This window comes from Athene cunicularia (genome assembly GCF_003259725.1).
Source record: "Athene cunicularia isolate RWA chromosome 3 unlocalized genomic scaffold, athCun1 chr3_part1, whole genome shotgun sequence".
Lineage (NCBI taxonomy): Eukaryota > Metazoa > Chordata > Aves > Strigiformes > Strigidae > Athene > Athene cunicularia.
This window is the reverse complement of record NW_020799097.1, coordinates 89,154,513-89,174,383: the sequence shown is the minus strand read 5'-3', so window position 1 is coordinate 89,174,383 and position 19,871 is coordinate 89,154,513. Positions and strand designations below refer to the sequence as shown.

The 19,871-nt window shown below is 37.6% G+C and overlaps 1 protein-coding gene across 2 annotated transcripts in view; it reads left to right on the top strand.

Moving 5' to 3' along the window:
* HEATR5B (HEAT repeat containing 5B) overlaps nt 1-19,871 on the top strand; it is a 61,361-nt gene that overhangs the window by 37,056 nt on the left and 4,434 nt on the right. For both annotated transcript variants that reach the window (XM_026845098.1, XM_026845097.1), the window contains exons 26-34: nt 602-670; nt 2,852-3,031; nt 4,330-4,567; nt 5,209-5,469; nt 6,437-6,564; nt 6,751-6,895; nt 11,801-12,070; nt 14,329-14,553; nt 17,088-17,239. In XM_026845098.1, the coding sequence (XP_026700899.1) occupies nt 602-670; nt 2,852-3,031; nt 4,330-4,567; nt 5,209-5,469; nt 6,437-6,564; nt 6,751-6,895; nt 11,801-12,070; nt 14,329-14,553; nt 17,088-17,239 (1,668 nt within the window). The remainder of the gene's footprint in view (nt 1-601; nt 671-2,851; nt 3,032-4,329; nt 4,568-5,208; nt 5,470-6,436; nt 6,565-6,750; nt 6,896-11,800; nt 12,071-14,328; nt 14,554-17,087; nt 17,240-19,871) is intronic.

Genomic DNA, 19,871 nt, shown 5'->3' with positions numbered 1-19,871 from the left:
TTCAGGATCTCTACAAATACTTTTTAAAGGCAGGCTTTCATCTTCACTTCCTGCCTTTTTCTTCTTCCTTCTGTAGTGCTGTAACCATTGCTTCTATCTCTTTGACTTGGTTCCTTCTCTTTAAGAAAAATGCTGCCTTTTAGCGACTGCCTAAAAGGCTTTTTTGTCAGCATTTGTAATTACGGGAACGTGATGAAAATCCAACCATGAATATTTGATTTCACACCATTATTCCTTTGGACATCAAAAAGTCACTGGCATCTTAAGCCTTAGCATAAATTGTACCCTGTAATACTTTAATGATTAGAAGGATACTCATTAACAGAAGGAAGATAATACCACATATTTGACAAAGCTATCTGAGGCTTAAAAAGGCAATGAGGAAGCAGGAAAAAACTGTTTTAGGACTTGGTTGTTGTTTAAAGAACACTATTGCAAATGTCTGCTAGACAGCAAGTTTAGGGTGTAACTGTAAAGTCAGAATTGGCAATCTTGTCTTGCTTGTTCTGTTTACGTGCTTGAGCCTTAAACAAGGTGAGATGAAGAATGTTTTGTCACTATTGTTTTGATTGGATTTTAAAATTTTTCTTCCTATCAACAGGTTGGAGCTGCTCTCAGGCCAGCTTTTTCCCAAGATACACCGTCTGATATAACTGCAAAGGCCTGCCAGGTAGAGGGAAATATTCAGATAGTACAAGCCAAACTGAATTTCCTTTTCTTTGGAAGAAGGATGCAGAAGAAAAGTAGTAGCAAGTGTCTGGGAGATTTTGTAAACTGAAGCTGTGATGTTTCTGCAACATCTTTTGAGTCTCCTAGTAATATATTTTGTTCCTCAGAACTGCAGAAATCCTTTTAGGGAGCTACATCAGAAAATATTTAGTCTTTCTGAAACTAATTATGTCTTGTGTCAGTTCTGCATTTGTTGCTAAAAGAAAACAAAAACAAAGTCTTCTATAATGAGACCAATAGTAATGTATTTATTGCAGTGCCTTTCAGTCTGATCAAATATTCAGATTACTGATAATTTACCTTTAGGTACTAAACTTCCATTCAGATTAATACCCAATTTTAGATTTTAGAAGATCTGAGCTTTCTCATTATAGTCATTAGCAACAATCTCTGTGAGATTTCAGTGAAAGATTTTTTTGTGTGTGTATGTTTGTTTGTTTTTTTTTTTTCTCGTATGTGATCTTGTGTTACTGTAGTTTAAATTGGCTGTGAGCAACATAGCTCTAGGAGTATCTGGCATGTGGCTTAGCTAAATTGCTACTGTAGTTTAAAGCAACAGTTTAATTAGCTATGCAAACATCAGTTTTAAAGCTATAACTTTGTGTATCAATTTAGTTTAGTAAATCTTGGTCCAGCAGGACTGTGATTTTTATGTTAGCTTATACTCTTAATTTCTAGCAAAACTTGCAAGGATAGATCAAATATGGCATAATTTGGTATCTATACATAGTAAAGAATATGTTCATGTTACCTTACAGAATGTTTCTGTGAATTTGAAGTTAGATGAAGAAGGCAGTTTATTTGAAAGTACATAACTTTTCTTGTAACTTGTCAAAATCTTCCTTATTCAACCAGTTTCAAAGTGGATGTGTGCACTTACAGGTTCAAATGGTTGGAGATTGTTTGGATATTTAATCCCCTAGAAATTACATGGACAGAGATGAGCTGCATTGAATGAGTTTGCTTTTGTTTTATGTCTTTACTGAAAGAGCTGTTGAATGGCCGAGCAGCAGGAGTGAAGCTGATCTTAGTCCTACTGTGAATAAAATATGGATTTGAGACAGATTTTCAGCAGCCTTGTCCTGTGCACCTTTGGGACACTTTTTTCATTTACTTTACTTTGAATATGTCCATCATTCCAGATCATGAGAGGCCCTTCCCCAGCAGCTTTCATGGAACTGGTTCTCTAAAAGCAAAATAAATAAATTGGAGATAGGACAAAAATGCCATGAAAAAAGAGTTTGTAAAACCTGAACCGCTGGAGTTCTGTGGGGTTTCTTGCTTCTGTTTGTCATCCTTGTAGAATCACCACCAGAATCAAAGCAGCTCTTCTAAAAGAATTTGTCCCTTCTTTTTGTAGAAAAGCAGCTGCACCAAAATTCTTGTATTGACTGTGTGATGTCTGGGCATGAATGTGTTTCAGAGGAGAAATGCCAATGTATAACACTAAACAGGAGCCACTGATCTGTATGATGCTTGTATTTTAAGTACCTGTTTGGGTCCATTTAATTCAAATTAAAAGTGTGGACGCACACAGCTGTGTCTACCATGTCTTGTATTGATTGTTCTTAGATTTATAACTGTTGGTTCCAGATCAGATCCAGTTAAAACTTTTTTTTTTTTTTTCACTCCTTTATAGGTGTTGACATTAATGATGTTGAAAGCTTCTCGTTAAAATGGAGCCTTAATATGTAATTTTAGAGGTGTAGGTTTTTAAAGATGTACTTTCATTGATTGCTGTCTAATATATTCTTTGCAGTGAATGCAGTGACCCATTACCTGAATGATTTGACCAGACACTTGAGAACAGAATAACAAAAATGTTATTACCTATCTATGGAGGATTAAAAAATTATTTTAAAATATCTTTCACGTATCTATGTTCAGTTATAATATGCTTTGCAAATACAGCCTTTGTAACACTCACCTGAGCAATTCTGTTGTCTTGGTTGGGGAGAAAAAAGAAAAACCTTGGATTTTTTTATATTAAGCAGGAAGAGGGCTGATAAGTTTTTTTTGTGGTGGTTGTTTTGGGTTTTTTTCTTACAGATTTTTTTTTCTTCAGTTATAAGGTTGTTGTTTTTTTTTCAAGTTGAGAATGATTGTAAATTTTGTTGTCTAGGTATGTAGCGCTTGGATAGGAAGTGGGGTTGTAAGTGACCTGAATGATCTCCGCCGAGTTCACAACCTTCTTGTTTCTTCCCTGGATAAAGTGCAAGCAGGAAAAGGATCTTCTAGCCAGCTTTACCGAGAGAGTGCGACTACTATGGAAAAACTTGCAGTTCTGAAAGCATGGGCTGAGGTAAACATTGACCATTAAATCTTTAAAAGTTTGAAAAGATTTTGCAGTGTAATAGCAGCCTCACATCTCACTGGCCATTCAGCCAGTGAGCCTTGCACCTGCACTTCTCCTTACCCGTTACAATTCCACTCCTGGGATGTTTTCATCTCTGTATTTTTCTTGGTTCCTTTTTCTGCAATTCTGTTGATCCATATTTACAATGAGGCTTCATTTTTCTTTGTTTTATTGTACTTTTCTGTATTAAAGTATATATTCATACCCTATCAGATTTTTATTTTCCTCCTATCTTATTATTGCTCTTAAACTTAAAAAACCCAAACAACCTTAAAATATATTCTGGTAAAATATTGCAATTAACTAGGAGTTTGTCAAAGTGTTCATAAGAAGTTACAGGTTTAATGTAGATATTGTTAGGGAACAGCTGGAATACCAGAAATCTTCAAGCATTTACAAACAGAGTTAGCACTGCTTAGTTTGCCTTGCTTCCTGAAGTGTTACTTGCATGCTATAAAGCTCTACATATAATTGCACAAATGGTACTTTGGTTTCTCTTAGAGTAGTACACAAAGGTGTGGGGGGTCTTTTTGTGAAATTTTCTTGGAAGTTGCTTTTGAAATTACAGAGGAAAATATTAACATTTCAGCTGAGTAATGTTAATCACCCCATACTGTAATTTTCATTTTTGCTATAGAGCATCTGTTGTGTGAAGACACATATTTCTATTCTATTTCTTTTCTAAAAATGCTTATTTTGCTGCATTTTTCTGATATATCCGTTTATTCCCATATTTATCTTTGAAAATCCTTTTTCCCTCTCATAGCATCTATCAAAGGCAAATACAGAAATGTTCTTATATTCATGTAACACGTTTAAAGCCTTCTTCATGTCTTTATGATACCTAATCTGCTCCCATAAAATGACAGTTGCTCTATCTAGTAGCTGTTAATGTAGGGCAAAGAAATTTTTGCAGTAAAGATGCATTGATTTAATGAAATCAGTTACTTAAATCAATATATTTATGTAGAGCAGCAGTAATTGACACTTTTTTTTAAGAATAAAGTGTGTAGCCAGATTTTTTTAGGTCAGTGCCATTTATGCCCCTAAGTGTTATGTAGTGGTAGAAATAAACGAAAAAATATTTAAATAAACGGTAATTGTATTGCAGATCTCTTTTTCACAGTCCTTTTCTGGTGAGTCATCTGCATATAGAATCCGTTACTTTCACATGGGAAAAGCTGCTGCTTTTTTTCTTTCTAGGATTTCACAGCATGTACTTTCATATCTGGGTTTTTTTCTAGGTGTACGTTGTTGCCATGAAAATTAAGAAGGAAGCAGAGACTAAACCAAAGCGTGTTTTGAAGAGCACAGAGGAGGATGAGGATGATTTTGGTACTGTAGATGAGTTGCCACCGGACAGTTTGATAACACTTGTACAACCTGAGCTGCCTGCACTTAGCCGTCTCTGGTTAGCTGCACTGAAAGATTATGCTCTTTTAACTTTACCAGCTGAATTTGCTACCCAGCTTCCACCAGATGGTAAGCACTGGAATTTTTGTGTTGTGAAAAACAGAAAGAAACCCTTAGCTGAGACTTCAAAATTATTCTATAAATTATTTGGCAGACATGTGTTTCTATGCAAGTGATAAATTTTTTCTTATATATAATAGGAATGTATGTTTGAAGTTTGAGTGTGCTTTTTTTCCTTCAACCTTCAGTGAAGATATTCTTTATCTGAATCAGAGACAACATTAAAACCACATCTTCGTGGAATTAAGAATACTTCTACACCTCTAATACATTGATATCATATGCAAAAAGGTGTTTGCAGTAAGAAAAACAGCCCTTGAGATTAGAACGGATACTGTTTTATAATATTTTACTGAGTTAAGAATGAGTGTTTTATATGGAAAATGCTGCAAGACCTGGTGACTTTGCCCTAACGTTCTTGCTCTCTGCTTGCTGTTCCATCCCGGCCATTGCACTTTTGTATGAGAGGTACTAATATTACTCCTTTACAAGGAGAACTGGAATGCTCTGTCACTAACAAGGATTACATCTGAATATGTACATAATCAAACACACCCAGAGTAAATAAGCTAATAAATTTAGAGTATGAAGTTTTTGTCTGTTATTTGCAGAGAATTTCAGAATTTACCTTTGCTTTGCTAATTTAACAGGGGGGGCATTTTACACTCCAGAAACAATTGATACAGCTAGACTGCACTACCGAAACTCTTGGGCTCCCATACTGCATGCAGTGGCACTTTGGCTAAACAGTACAGGATTTAATGCTTCAGAGTCAACAGAAGAGACTGCTGCAGCAATGCCCAATTCACAGAAACGTGCTACATCAGTTACGTTAAACCAGGCACCTGGAACTCCACCTTCCACTAAATCTTTACTGGACATAAACAAAGATCGAATGCACTTAATTTTGGGTAAGAATTACAACTTTAGAGTTGAGTAATAGCACATTATGGTACAAAATGGTATGGGAATAAGAAAAGACACTTTGCTTGAAATCTGGGAAGTTTAAAATGCATCACATGTCCGGACAGTAATGTTTTGAAATATCTTTGTCTCCTCTCTGTATCTTTGCTTCCATGTTCTTTATTGCTTTGATAGGATATTTGTTGGTGTGATTATTATGATTTTTATAGACAGGTTTTATGTCTAGTTTATTTATGTAATAGAATAAAAAGAGTAGGAACTCTTCCACACTAATATAATCTGGATGATAGAAAATGTTATGCTTCAAAGACACAAAAGCTGTAAAGTTAATTAAAATACACGCCCTCATAAAAACACATTTCAGTAGACTTTTGCATGAGATTTTAATCTGTGAGTAGCACTCACTGTTTCCCTTTGTTGTTGTTATCTAACAGTTTTAAGAGGTGGATGTGATCACTTATTCAGAGGAATGCCAACACTTAGCTGAGTTATACAGATATTTAAAACTAGAATTAGGTTTGTAATTTTTGAGGCTGTCTTCATCTCTGTTACCTTTATATTTGAAAGAGTTCAGTAAAATAAAACTCCGCTTACAATTACAGGATTCAGAAATATGACTTTAGATCTTTAGAACTAAGTGTGGATTTCCATTCAGTAATGTAAGTTGCTTACTGTCACTGTTTATTATTTTTCCTGCCAAATTTGGGGGAAGACATGATGCACAAGAGAAAGTTAATACAATTCTACTATTTCTAATATATAGAATATATAATATATATAATACATATAATATATAGAATACCTCTTTGCCTTTAAAGGAGGAGGAATTGAGAAAAACGTGTCTTTCTGAGGTTGTTAAGAACCTGCTATACTTATAAATAAATTCAAAAGAGAAAAGAGAAAACTTGATTTTATGATGAGGTGAACCTTCTTTTTAATTATTGCTCTTTTCAGGTGTTAGTATACAGTTTCTGTGTTCCCCACGACCTGAAGAGCCTGTTGAGCATGTTACATCTTGTTTACAAGCACTTCATACTTTATTGGATTCCCCTTGTGCCAGGATCCATATTGCAGAGGATCAGGTACTGTGTGAGCATGTTGTGACAATCATTTTTTTCTAGGTCTTGGTCTTTCATCTGTGATGATTACAAAAGCTATAATTATTTTTGTGTAAGAAATGGTTTTGCCCATTATGTGCAAATGACATAACAATTAGGAATTATTAAGTTGTAATTAATTTTTCTGGTTTGGATTTTGTTTTACTGTAGCTCCTTGGTGTTGAACTCTTGAGTGTGCTTCACCGACTCCTCCTGACTTGGGATCCTCCTTCAGTCCAGCTACTCGTTACAGGAGTTGTCCAGCAGATAGTAAGAGCAGCTCAAGATTATTTGCAGGAAAAGAGGAACACCCTAAGTAAGATTTTGAAAACACTGCTTGCTTTGCAGAGTAAATAAGCAACAGGTTTTCATATTGAGAAAGGAACTCAAATACATCAGAGTATGGTTACACTGAGAACAAAGATGTTGTATATTCCTCAGATACTCATGATCTTACCTTTTGTTTTCTTAATTTTTGTAAGATGTAATTTTTCTTCCTCTGATCGTTCTAGTGGCTATTCTTTTCATGTTATGGTTTTCTTTTATTTTTCTTGAATATGAGTGATGAAAATTATAGCAAGCACACCACTTAAGGTCTTAACCAATACCTTGCTCAGTTTCATTAATGTTTCTCTATTGACTGCCTCCTTAGCACTTCATTTACCTTTTTTTCTGAAGTTTAATGGTTCAGCCCCCAGTGTAGAGTCTTGTGGTGTGTCTCTGGCACAACTGGTATTTCTGAGATGAGTGAACTGCTACTGGAACAAGTGTGAAGCGTTACCTGTCCAAGAGATCTTGCCAGGAAGTGGAGCAGACTTGGATCTGGGTTCTTACTTCGCTGATGTTCAGGGTGTGTCAGCATCCAGGAGCTCTGAGAACAGGGTGTGTAAACAGGAGCAAGGCAGTTGGCATGGAAGGGCATGCTCATGCAACCCAGAAGTGCTGCTCAAGACAGTACAAGACTGCTAGAGTCAGCATAATGATGGCAGTGGCATACAGCAAGACACAGTATTCTGACTGAGGAACAATCAGCTTTGGCACATCAGAGGTCTAATGACCTAGCTTGAAATTCAGATGAAAGTCCTGATGTGACTGTCCTCCAGGTGCTTGTCTGTGCAGCCATGGCTGGAGGTGACACTGGTCTCACCTGAGAGATGTGAAGGAAATGCATGTGAGGGTGAGCAGACTGCATAGTGTCAGGAAAGAAAAATGGATGAATGATGTGTTTTTCCCAGAGATCCTGTGGGTTCAGGAGCCAAAGCTCCCAGAAGGAGGGACAGCCATAGGCTATGCTGGAATGCAGCCCTGGAGGATGAGACTTGCACGAAGGTGGAGGTTGCAAGGTTGTGACTTCCAGCAACAAAAGGCTTTATCTCCAGACATCCAGTTAGAGAACATTATAGAGATCTGACAAGAGGAAAAGAGGAACAAGCTGTCTGGGTAGGTGGCTTGGGCCAGCCGTCCCTCTTTGACAGGTTAGAACCGATACTGCTAAGAGGGAGTGAAGGGTGATATCAGTCAGAAACTCTCTTGTTTGCCACAGACTGCCTGATCAAGGAGAGGAGGTGGGTGAAGCCGTATTAAGCCAACTGGAAGAAGTCTTCCAATCACAAGCTATGGGAGTCTCATGAAGACTTTTACCATCCAGACATGTGCTGGAAGGGCAACATTAGGATGCTAACAATCTGAAGCTTTCAGAAGCATATGAGACATGGGTTTTTTTCACTCTGGATGCTGGACAGTCCAAAATAAGGGAGGTGCTCAGTGGATCTGCACCTCACTAGTACAGAAGAAATGGTTACGAAGGTTAATGGTAGCTGTGGCTGTAGCAGCCATGAGATACTGGATTTCATGATCCTGAGGGAAAAGAAGAAAGCAAGTAGCTGAGGAAAAGCTTTGGCCTGACTTGGCAGACTTGGGCTTGTGCAAGGAGCTTTCAGACAAAATCTTGTGGTAAGCTTCCCAGAAGGGCAAAAGAGAGATGGTTCATCTTTGGTGACTGGTGACAAGAAACAGCTCATTTAAAAGTGTAGTGTGCCAAGCAGGCATGGCAGGAGCCTGACTTGGCTGAATGGGAACTTCTGACCGAGCTCAAATGTGACGAAGAAGTGTATAGATGGTGGAAGTGGGGTCAGACTGTCCAGGAAGACTGTTGAAGATGTCTACTCAGGTATGGAGGAGTGGAATTAGGAAGGCAATGATTTGGCTGGAGCTGAGACTGCTGATGAATTTAAGGTGTGACAAGAAGGGCTTTTTATAGATAGTTGGTAGCAAAAAGGCCAGGGAAATTTGGACCTGCTGAATGGATTGGCTGATCTAATGATGAAACACACTGGAGGAAAAATAGAAGCACTATTATCTTCTTCGATTGGTCTTCCTGTGTCTCTGTCTAGTGAGCAAGTTTAGGGGTGAGAACTGCTACCTATGGTAGATGGGCATCAACTTAGGGACTGCTTAAGTAAAAGCTGGACATACGCTGGGACCAGATGGGATGCATCTGAGTGAGCTGGCTGATTACATGCTAAGTCTGCTGCAGTTGTTTTTGAAAAGCTGTGGGGCTCAAGGAAGCTTTCCAGTGAATGGCAAAAAGTAGATGCCATGTCTTAACTTACAGTGATTAAAGATGTAAAGTGAATTTTGGGATACTACATGCCAGTAAGTCTGCTGTGTTGAAAGATTCTGGAGTAAATTCCCTTGGAAAGCACTTAAGAGTACATGAAGTAGCAGAATGTGATTTGAAATAGCAAGCACAGACTTACCAAGGACAAATAATGCATAATCACCCTCTGTGATGAAATAACTGGCTTTGGAAGAAGAGGGAGTGGTGAATGTTGTTTACCTTGACTTTTGCAAGGCTTTTGACTCAGCACCCCATAGTATCATTGTCAAACTGGAGAGATACGGGCTGAAAACTAGGAGAGTTAACTGGCTGGGCTGCTGTGCTTGAATGGAGTTTGGTGATTCAAGTCTAATTGGCAGCTAGTTGCAACTGGTGTTCTTTAGAGTTGTGTTGGGTCTGCTGCTGTTACACATTGTCATTAACAACCTGGATGATAGGACAAAATGCACCCTCAGCACATTTGTGGATGATACCGAATTGTGCAAGTGGTGGATATACTAGAGAGCCGTGCTGCCTTTCAGAGGAATCTCAAGCTGCAGGACTGAGAACCTGCTGAAGTTCAGCAAAGACAAATGCAGAATCCTGCATTTCATGTGGAATAGCCCTGTACATTGGTGTAGGCTGGGGGCTGACAGGCTGCATAGCAGATTTGCTGGATAACAAGTTGAATGTGAATCTGTGGTGTGACTGTGCAATGCTTGAAGGCTGTTACTGGGATGCATTAGAAAAGCATGACCAGTAGTTTAAGGGATATGATTGTCATTTCTATTTGAGATTGTGAGATGCATCTGGAGCAGTGTCTAGTTTTCTTCCCCCTTCCCCCTCATCCTGAATAAGAGAAATGTTGACAAACTGAAGGAAGTCCAATGGAGGTCCACTAAGCTGCTTAGGGAGGTGAAGTGTGTGACACAGGAGAAGAAGCTGAGAGCTGAACTTGTCTAGCCTTCAGAAGAGAGGGTTAATATGGGACAGAATAGCAATCCCCCCTCTTAAAAGGGATTTAAAGAGAAGACCAATTCATACTCTTCTGAAAGGCATGTGGTAGAAGGAAGAGGCAACGATACAAGTTGCAGCAATGGAAATCCAGATGGAATACCAGGAAAAAAACTGTAACCATGGGAGTGGTGAAGCAGTAGAACATGTACCCAGGGATATTGTGGCATCTCCATGCTTGGAGAGAATTCAGAACTGGACCAGCCCTGAGCAACCTGCTCTAGCTTTCAAGTTGGCCCTGTTTTGAACATGAGATTGGACTTGGATGAGTTATGGAGGTCCCCTTCAATTTAAACTTTTCTGAGATTCTTTGATGAGTTGATATACTTAAATACTGTTCCTCTACTTGGCCTTTACTGGGTTTTAGTAAAAGTAATTCTTCTTCTTTTATTCCTGCTTCTTCTGGTATGGTATTTCAGCTTCTGATGTTTTGCTTAGGCTTTCCACCAGCATATTGTTATTTTATTTCTACTTTATGTAACAGTATCCTTGATGAGGGTATTAGCATCAGTCTGAAAACTACTTTCTGAGGTACCTTCAGTAACCTCTTCCTTTAAACAGAGCATCTTCCTATTCAATCATCCCTTTACTATTTCTTTAAAAAAAGCTCACATTGGATATATTGTTTCCATCGTTGACAGATAAATCAGTTTCCAAGTGGCAACCTGTCAAATAGTTTATTGATATCTGGTTAGGTTAGGTCTGCCATGCTTGCTTTTACCTGAAAGTAGTAAAGTAAAACCCAAATAGTAAATATTTTTTGACTAAGGACAACTACCATATTAGTCTGGCACAACATACTGTTGAGAAAAAATCCCAACTGTTAGCTTTTGCCTGTTTTCCGCATAAAAACAGAGAGAGGATTTTGCTGGAACTTGAGGAACCAGCACAGCTAAAAATGCAAGCTCTGTTCCTTCATGTGAATTAATGGAATTGTTTACTGTAGGCCCACTAAGTTGCATTTTTCAAATCGGTGAATGTGATAACACTAACAATCATTTAAATTCATAGGAGCTCCATAGGGGTAGTTAAGGCCAGCTTTGACTTGCTGAATCTTTGTTGCTGTTTAATGGGAGAAGGAAAGACTGCAGCTGGCCAAGCTGCCATTCAAAAGAGAGACTTTTGAACTGAATGCACTGAAATCATGAACTCGGACATAGAATCCTACAATGCTTTTCTGTTCTTTTTTTCATAATCAATTTAGGCTGAAATAAGATTTCGTCAGGGTGGAACATTTAATTAATAGCCATTAAATTAAAATACTGTCATGCCTATTTATTTGGAAGGTATTGCTGTTAATTTTACAATCAGTTTTAACAGAAGCAAAAATAATCACTGCATTTTTATTTTGTGTAAGAATTACTACTTTTCCTAGTTGTGGATAGGTTTTAAATAAGTATCGTTGCAATCACAATACTTCTAAAGCATTCTAAACCCCTTAAAATTAATTCTTAAACCTTTAGTTTGACACAAGCCATGTTTGTTATATCTTACTGTGAAGCAACTTCTTGATTAGTTTAACACTTTTTTTTTTAAGAGTGTTTCATGTAATCTTTAGTATGGGATCTTTCTTAACTATTTCCTCAGACATTTCTTTATTTTTTTCAGATGAAGATGATAGTGAGGAAAAAGAAAATCCTCTTGCTTTAGGAGAGGGAGGTGAGAGTGGTGGTCTTGTGCCTGGAAAATCTCTAGTCTTTGCAGCTATGGAATTGCTCATGTTTATCCTAGTACGGCACATGCCCCATCTGAGTTCAAAAGTGCCAGATTCTCCAAGTCACGTTGCTGCCAAATCCCACCTCTCTGAGGAAAGCGCTCGTCTTGTGGCTGCCACTGTTACTATACTGTCTGACCTGCCTTCCCTGTGTTCTTCAGCAGGTAAGGTATTGTAACAAAACATGTATGAGTGGTTACTGTAGGGGAAGGGCAGTGAGCGTATGATGCTAAAATCAAACTGTAAATATATTTTTATGGGATACTTTAAGGGTCATCTGTTGAAAAGTATGTTTAAGTTCTAAAATAAATTAAGAATTCAGGCAACATAAATTCAGAAATTATTTGATTTTAAATTTGCATGTGTGCTCCAAGTTTGCTGGGGAAATGAGCTCTATAGTACAACAATTGTTTTTTTTCCCTTTTTCATGATTTTGAAACCTTTTGGCTAATTTTAATAGTTTTGTGAAAGAACATAGACATCTCAGAGATAATTAAATTCCTGAGAAGTTCATGGAAAGCAGCAGCTGGGTGAAAAGAGAATCCTACTGAGGAAAAACCAGCACGATTCAGCTGTGGTACACTTGGTTTTGCAGCCGTTGGCTGTCAGTCATCCCAAATGTGACTCCAAACTAAATGGAGCTTTCTTCTGCCCAGGGAGACTGTCACAAAGGATATCTGTAAACTAGGGTAATTGCACTGAGTGGAGTTCAGGGCTAAAGGACACAATTGCATGGGAAGCTAAGCTCTTTGAGCTTTGCTTTTCAGAGAACAAATTGCTTAAGAGTTGTCTTGTCAGTCTCTGGCAAGTTTCATGCACTGCTGTAGATAAGGCATTTTAGAGGTTGGTCCTTTAATGACATGCAGTTTGGTCCATGAAATGCATGGTAAATAACATTTGGACAGAGTCATGCTCAGAACACAACATGGGCTGTCTTCAAACAGACAATTTGTGTCTTACAATTCTTAAAAAATAGTAGGTTTTGAGCTGATCTGGAGTCCTGCACTGTTTATATTTGTTTCCTGGTTGGTTTTCCTTTCTCCCTTTATTTTTGGGGGGGAGGGGAGTGGGGGAGGGAGGGCAAAAAGAGTTAAATACTATTTTCATGTTGACTGGAGTTGAAGGCATGTCTCCCAGCATTTGGCAAGTGGCCAGCGAAAGTAGCTTGATACTGTTGTTAGTCTACAGAGACTGCTAGAGTTGTCTTTTTTTACTCATCCAAAAGATGTAGCCAGCTGATAACTGTAGGGAGGGGGGGACAGTACATGCACAAACATTTGTGTTAATTGTGCCTTTGGATGTAAGGGAAACTGTGAACAAAGAGAATTCATCACTTTCTGTGATTGAGTGTTTTTTTTATATTTCTTCCTCTTTCTTTTAAAACACGAGCATTTTGCAGTCTCATTGGACAAGATACTGGGCAATTTGATCTAGAGGAACTGCTGCTTTGAAAAAGGGGATTGGACTAGATGACCTGCAGCAGTCCCTTCCAGTTATAATCATTCTACTCAGTGTATTTATCCTCACAACACTTCCAGAAGTAGGAAAATGGTGTGATTCATGCTTCCACAAATGTGGGAATATGAGGCATAGAAAAAATATGGAAGGAGACTTGACTATCTGAAATGAGCTGTAGATTGGTATTACATGCCTAAACCCAATAGCACCCTTCTTTCAGTACTAAAGGGGCTTAGAGTTATTGAAACTCCTTCTAAGTAAGTTCCCATGTGTCTAAAGCTAGGTTATGTGTTACCTGACCAATATTCTTGAGTATGCCTAACTTGCATCTGCAGGACTGGCTGCACAAAACATAGGTGTGATTTCTGCAGAAGAGTAATGCAGTAGGAGGAGGATCGTTTTGTCTCCTTTGTCCAGTAGCCAAATGGCTACAGCTTTTGCCCAGGATATGAGACACCCAGATAACTTCCTTACTTTGCTTCTGGGGCTTGTACCACGCACCAGCTTCCTTGGAAGGTGCCATAACTTACTTTGGATATCTGTTTCCAGACCTCGTGGTGGTGGTGGTGTTGCTGTTGTTTACTTTATAGGACCCTAGCGATATTCATATCCTGCTTTAAGACATTTAACAATCTGGATGTGTTCAATGATACATACCATGTATCACATGCCATGTAGGGCAGAACTTTAATAGCTGGATCATCATTCCTGAATGGACAGCAACATTTTAAGTGTTATCATAACACAAGTCACACAAGCTGTGCTTCAGTAGTACTGATGAAGGAATTTGGTGATAAAAATATTGAACGGCGTGTATTACTTGCTACCTGAATTGCTGTTTATCTTGGTGACTCCTTTGTCTGCTAGCCATATATATCCATATTGGGAAAGTTAGAGGTTATCTACCAAACACATTGGAATGAACTTCTTTTTTTTTTTTTTTTTTTTTTTTTTTTTTTTTTAGGCTGTATGACAGTCTTACCCACTATCCTATTTCTGATTACAAGAGTATTGAAAGAAACAGCAATAAAATCAGCAGATAATCAGGTCCCACCTCCTGTCAGTGCAGCCCTTCAAGGGATAAAAACTATTGTTACTCTTCCAACAGTCAGGACTGATGAAACTCAGAAACAATGGACCGGTCTTATCCGCAGCACTCTGGCATCTATCTTGGAATACTCTCAACCTGGTAAGTGGTCTCCTGGTGCAGGAGAGTTAAAATTAGTAAACTGACTTTTGGTGTAATGAAAAGGCAAGTATTGTATCTGTCTATAATTTAATACACTTCATGTCTGAGGGTTGGGGATTAAAAGTGGTGATGAATTGCTTGTAAAATTGAAATGGGAAAAAGACCTGAGTGCACGTACCATAACTAATCAGTTAATAGGTTGTGTTGAAGGCAAAATCAGACTTGGCTTTAAGAAAATACAGTTACATCTCAGGAGTTCCCATCCCAGATTTGTTCTTGTTGGTCTGTTTTCTTTCTTGGTCTGTTTTCTTTGACACTATTGATCATAACCTCCGGTTAGAAATTTTGCCTTTTGCAACTCACCTTGTATCCCCCCCTTCTCTCAGGTCCTTTCCATAGGGTATTCTTCTGTACTAGTTCAGACTCTTCTCTTCCATTTTGAATCACATTATGATGTGATTATTTCATGCTTTAGATTTTTTTCTCAGGCTGACCTTACCAGTATTCATAGTTTCAAATGATGACTTGTTTCCGGAACATGGAAATCTACCTTCTGATATCAATCGGTCTTCTTGACATCTGCTGAATGCCTTGCAAGTGAAATCTAAATGACTTCCAAGCTGAATTCACTTCACTTCCTGAACTATGCCTCAATTTCTGTGACTACTGGCAACTCTAGACATCTTGGCAAGGCCTGAGCAAACTTATCATTTCCACCCCTCCTTTCTTCTTTCCACAGAATAGGTGCTAGCTTAAAGAAAAGGAGATTTTAGTTGCCAAAACAGTGTTTGCAGGGGAACTGATTTCTTTACCTAAACTGTAATTGTTCGGTATTATACGTTGACTTGACACCTTGATGAATTAAACCTCAAGAAAAATGGCAATGAGTGTATCCTTTAAGTGTTTGCTGACACAATTCATAGTCTTCATGACAGTGAGTGTTAAAGTGAGTGTGAAGACAGTAATGGATAACTGTGGCAAGGTTCATACTGGGGCAGGATATTCACAGTATTACAAGCTTTCAGTGGCAAGAAAAAAATCCTACCCCTGCCAAAAAAAAAATCTGTTACCCACCAGCAGGATGTCTGCTGTGTCTCTTTAGAGAACTGCAGACTACTTCTCTTGGTTCACATTCATACTTTGCTTTGCCCTTCAAAAACAAAAAAAGATGTATAGTCTCAGCTGCGTTGTTAGCAAAAGAGACACACAAAGATTTTCCATTTGCATAATGGTAGTTCAGCCAAAAAACATCCCATTACATCCCCAAGGAGCCATTTACAGAGCCTGAAGAGAGGCCTGAATGGAGTTACTCATGTGAGAGATAAGGAGCGAGTAGGTAATTGCAAATGATCCTGAAAATTTCTGAAGGAGAAGGATCAGTAGATTTGTTAACCAAGTCAAACTTCTAGTTTGATTTGTCACATCAGGTCTTGTCTTCCAGCCTTTTGTTACTGTAAAGATTTCCCAGTCCCTCTTTGCAGAAACGTTACAAGCTTTAGGCTTTTTTGCAGACTTCGGAAATCTTTCTTGGTCCCTTGCAAGAGTGTATGTTTACCTTGTCCTTTCCAGTCTTCTGTGGAGTGGGATGCATCACATACACAAGAATCAAAGCAAGGTCTACTTACAATTTCAAGCCTCGTAATTCAATAAAATTTAAACAAATTTTTTTTTAAAACTGTCACTTAAAATGTTTGGAGTAGTTTTTTGAGGTGAGGTTTCACATCATGGCTAAGCAAATTGAGTGATTAGCTGACAGTCTAAAGGGCAGTTATGCTGTTTTTCTTCTTGCTGACTATGTATCTGCTGTTTCTTTCTGCCTCTCAAGGGAATCTGTCCAACAAAACCAGCAGAACAGTACTTTTTACATATATACTAATAATTATATGTAAATATTTTTTTCCTGTTGATGTAAATTAATGAATTGGATACGTGAAGATAGAGCTTGTGCATGGAAAAAATGATGATAATGGCAAGTACAGACTATTTGAAAAGCAGAAAAGGTTAAAGTAGGACTGTTCTTATTGATGACTGGTAGCTGTCAGATCAGCTAGTCTGTGATGTGAAATCTCATGTTAAGTAAAAGTTGTTGCCATGCTGGCTATTGTTTTCTTACTCTGCTGTATTAGCTGAAGAGAATAAATTAAAAAAAAAAAAAAGTGAGGTATATTTTTAATGGGGAAAGAATCTAAAAAATACACTTTTCCTTCCTTTCTTGTTTACACACTGAAAAGAAATATGACTTGGTCAGAAAAAGTGTGGGTGATGTTTTTTCCTTGATATTTAAGTTTCAGAAAGTTTGACTGACTTTGTTAAAACAACTGACAGAATAGACTTGCACAGCTTTTTGTCAGTCATAGTCATGAATGGTAAAGTGATTCTGTAATAAGTAGATGCATGTTTGTATGCAGTTGCAAATAATTTCAAGTACATTTATTGCGTTTTTGTAAGTTTATCTGTGTGCACTGGCTTTTACTAAATAAACTCTAAAGCCCTTTTGGAGTAGGCTAACAGCGTGGGGTTTTTTTGTATTTCAGAAGCCTCTAAGCCTATTCTTGATGAAGTAAGCATACTTACTGCTATTGCTCTCTTCCTTTGGTCAGCAAGCACTGAAATAATTGGAGTTCAGTGTTTACAAAATGGATGTATGAACAGATTTAAAAGTGCGTTAAATTCCTGCGATCCTTGGGTAAGATTGTATTACAGAAATGTGAATGATACATAGCTAAGAAAAACTAATGTTGATATATTTACAGTATTTCCTGAATGCTTTGTGATGCCTTTACTTGAGAGACAGGTACTGTTTGTCAAAGTAACTAGAATTTTCAACAGTGCATTATAGAAACTCTTTAGTGAGCAAAACAACCCAAACTAAGTGCTTCTAAATAATGTGTGTTCATGGCCTTGTGCCAGGTTTTTGACTTGCAGCTTTTTAAAAGGAACAAAACCTTTGATATGTGAAACTTCAGAAAATGAAAAGGTTGGTTACCCGAGAGTGGTGACATTTTCTACATTAATGCTGATCTTTTATAATACAAGCTAAACCTCTTCTTCTGCAAACAAAATTGCAGCCCATGTTTCTGATTAATTTTATATTTGTTTGTGCAAAACCTGTCTTCATTCTACATGTTCATACAAAACCCAGTTTGTGTGCAAAAATTTAATCTTGTGGTCACCTTCAGAACATCTGCAGATTGTGAATCACCTGTCTCCTGATTTCACTTTTTCCCTTTGTTTGTCTTTATAAATTATATTCTAAATTATTTTCTCACTAAAGAGAAAAGCTAAAAAGTTGTAGACTGACTTAGTTCAAGCAAGCTAATGTACTGTATAGTTAAGTTTAACTGTTTCAGCCATGCATACATCAGTTTGTTTGAGTGGGTATACAAATCTGCAGGTAGGAGCTAAGGAGAAAAAATCTATAGTGTTTCCATAAGTGAGCACTGCAGAGATTACTGAGAAGAAAAACATGCAAAAAATGCTGATGTGTTTAGGATTGCATTGAGGCATTTAAAATCCTGTTTAGATTAATAATTCTCTGCAGCACGGCTGGTGTTTTTGAGCATGGACATAAAATTCAGTTGGTTCTGAAGCTTGACTCCAGGTGGAAAGCTATTTCAAATTTTAATGTGTGAATGGAAATGGCAGTTGTATGAAGCAGAAACTCTTTTGTCATAGTCTCTCTCAGCTCTGTATAAACACATGAACAGTGAGAGAAGTACATCTTTGCCCACCACCCTGCTGGAAAGCTGTCAGTGAGCTGGAACTTATCACTATTTTTGTAATTCACAGAGAACGCTTTGACAGCAGCCAGATTGTGTCTACTCTCCTTGCTGATGTGCAGAACATATACTCTGTAATACTTATTCTGTGTTCACTCTACTTTTTAAATACAAAATACTCATTGTTGGGGTCAGTGACTAGACACCTGTTTGTAATAAAGCATTATACTGATTGTACTAAAAGCATTGAATCAAGTATGGAAAAAAACTTCTAAAGAAATACCACTGCCTCATAGGAAATACAGGAATATTTTTAAAACTATCAACACCTGCAAAAGTCAGAAAGGTTAGATATCATGTATAGTAATAACCATAAGGCTGGTGAGCTCAATTTCATTTTGCTCCAACAAGTGAACTCAGTTGAGACACGCTTGTCTCTCAATGCTAATGTGTAAGTTTTACATGAGAGTATGCCTTGCACACTTTGAAGAAGCCAAAAAAAGTCACAAGACTTCTTCTAGACTTCAGTGAGTTCATAGCAGTCAAAAGTTTTGTATTATATAGATGGAATAAAAGAAGCTTGGATTAAATTCTGCTGTCAGATGCAGTTTTAAAACCTCTTATTTGAATTATTCATGCATGTAAGAAAAGATACTTTTAGTCCTTATTTTGAAGGCTAATTATCTTAACAGCTAATAAGGAGGAATGTTTAAAGAATGTAGACAGAAAGGGAAGGGAATTACTTGGAGTGGTGTGAAAAGAGAGGAACAGTTTGTTGAAACAAGTCAAAGATGATGCTGAGTAAGGCATTAGGAGAAAATGTTCTTCTGTGGAGCTCTGTTAGAAATCATACAAATGGTATTAGAAGAAGTGTTATTACTTCATGCCTTAAAAATTGAATTGTATAGAAAACTTGCAGCCATGCACTAGTGAATTAACAGTGACCTGATCTGCGTAACTTCTATTTGCTTACTATTAGTCTTTATTATGTAATTTTTATTCAGTATTTTTTTATATACATTTATGTCTTCAGTCATTCCTGAATCTCCTCACAGATCATTGTGTTAAATAATACTCTGGAATGTTTCTGTTCAGCATGTACTCAGTAATTCATCCTGTTTGGACTTGAGTGCAGTTTGAAAGCATGTGCAGTTTTATCCTCCTATTTGTTGTTTAACTTTTCAAGTTGTGGGTTATTTGTGTGGGATTTTAGAGGAAGATCTTCATACATCCAAATAAAATGCATTCATAAGTTGTTCTAAACAAGATCATCAGTGAGTCATTTTCCAAAATAATGACTTTAATAATCCCTGCTTTCCAGAGAAAAGAGGGAGGAGGGAAAAAGAAAATGGAAGGAAGACAAGGAGAGGGTTCTGTTTTCCTGCTCATTGTATGCCTCCACGTATACTCCTATGCTATTACAAGCACAAGACGGAGAACGAGAAGGAAGGATGAACAGGCCTGCCACTTTTGGCTACAGCCTTGATTTATGTTAGAGCAATAAGATCACTTTGGTCTGAGCCATTTTTATGGGCTGTTTTACCCTTCTAAGATTGAAATAGTATTTCATAATTTTGCAGATACATCTACTATTGGTGC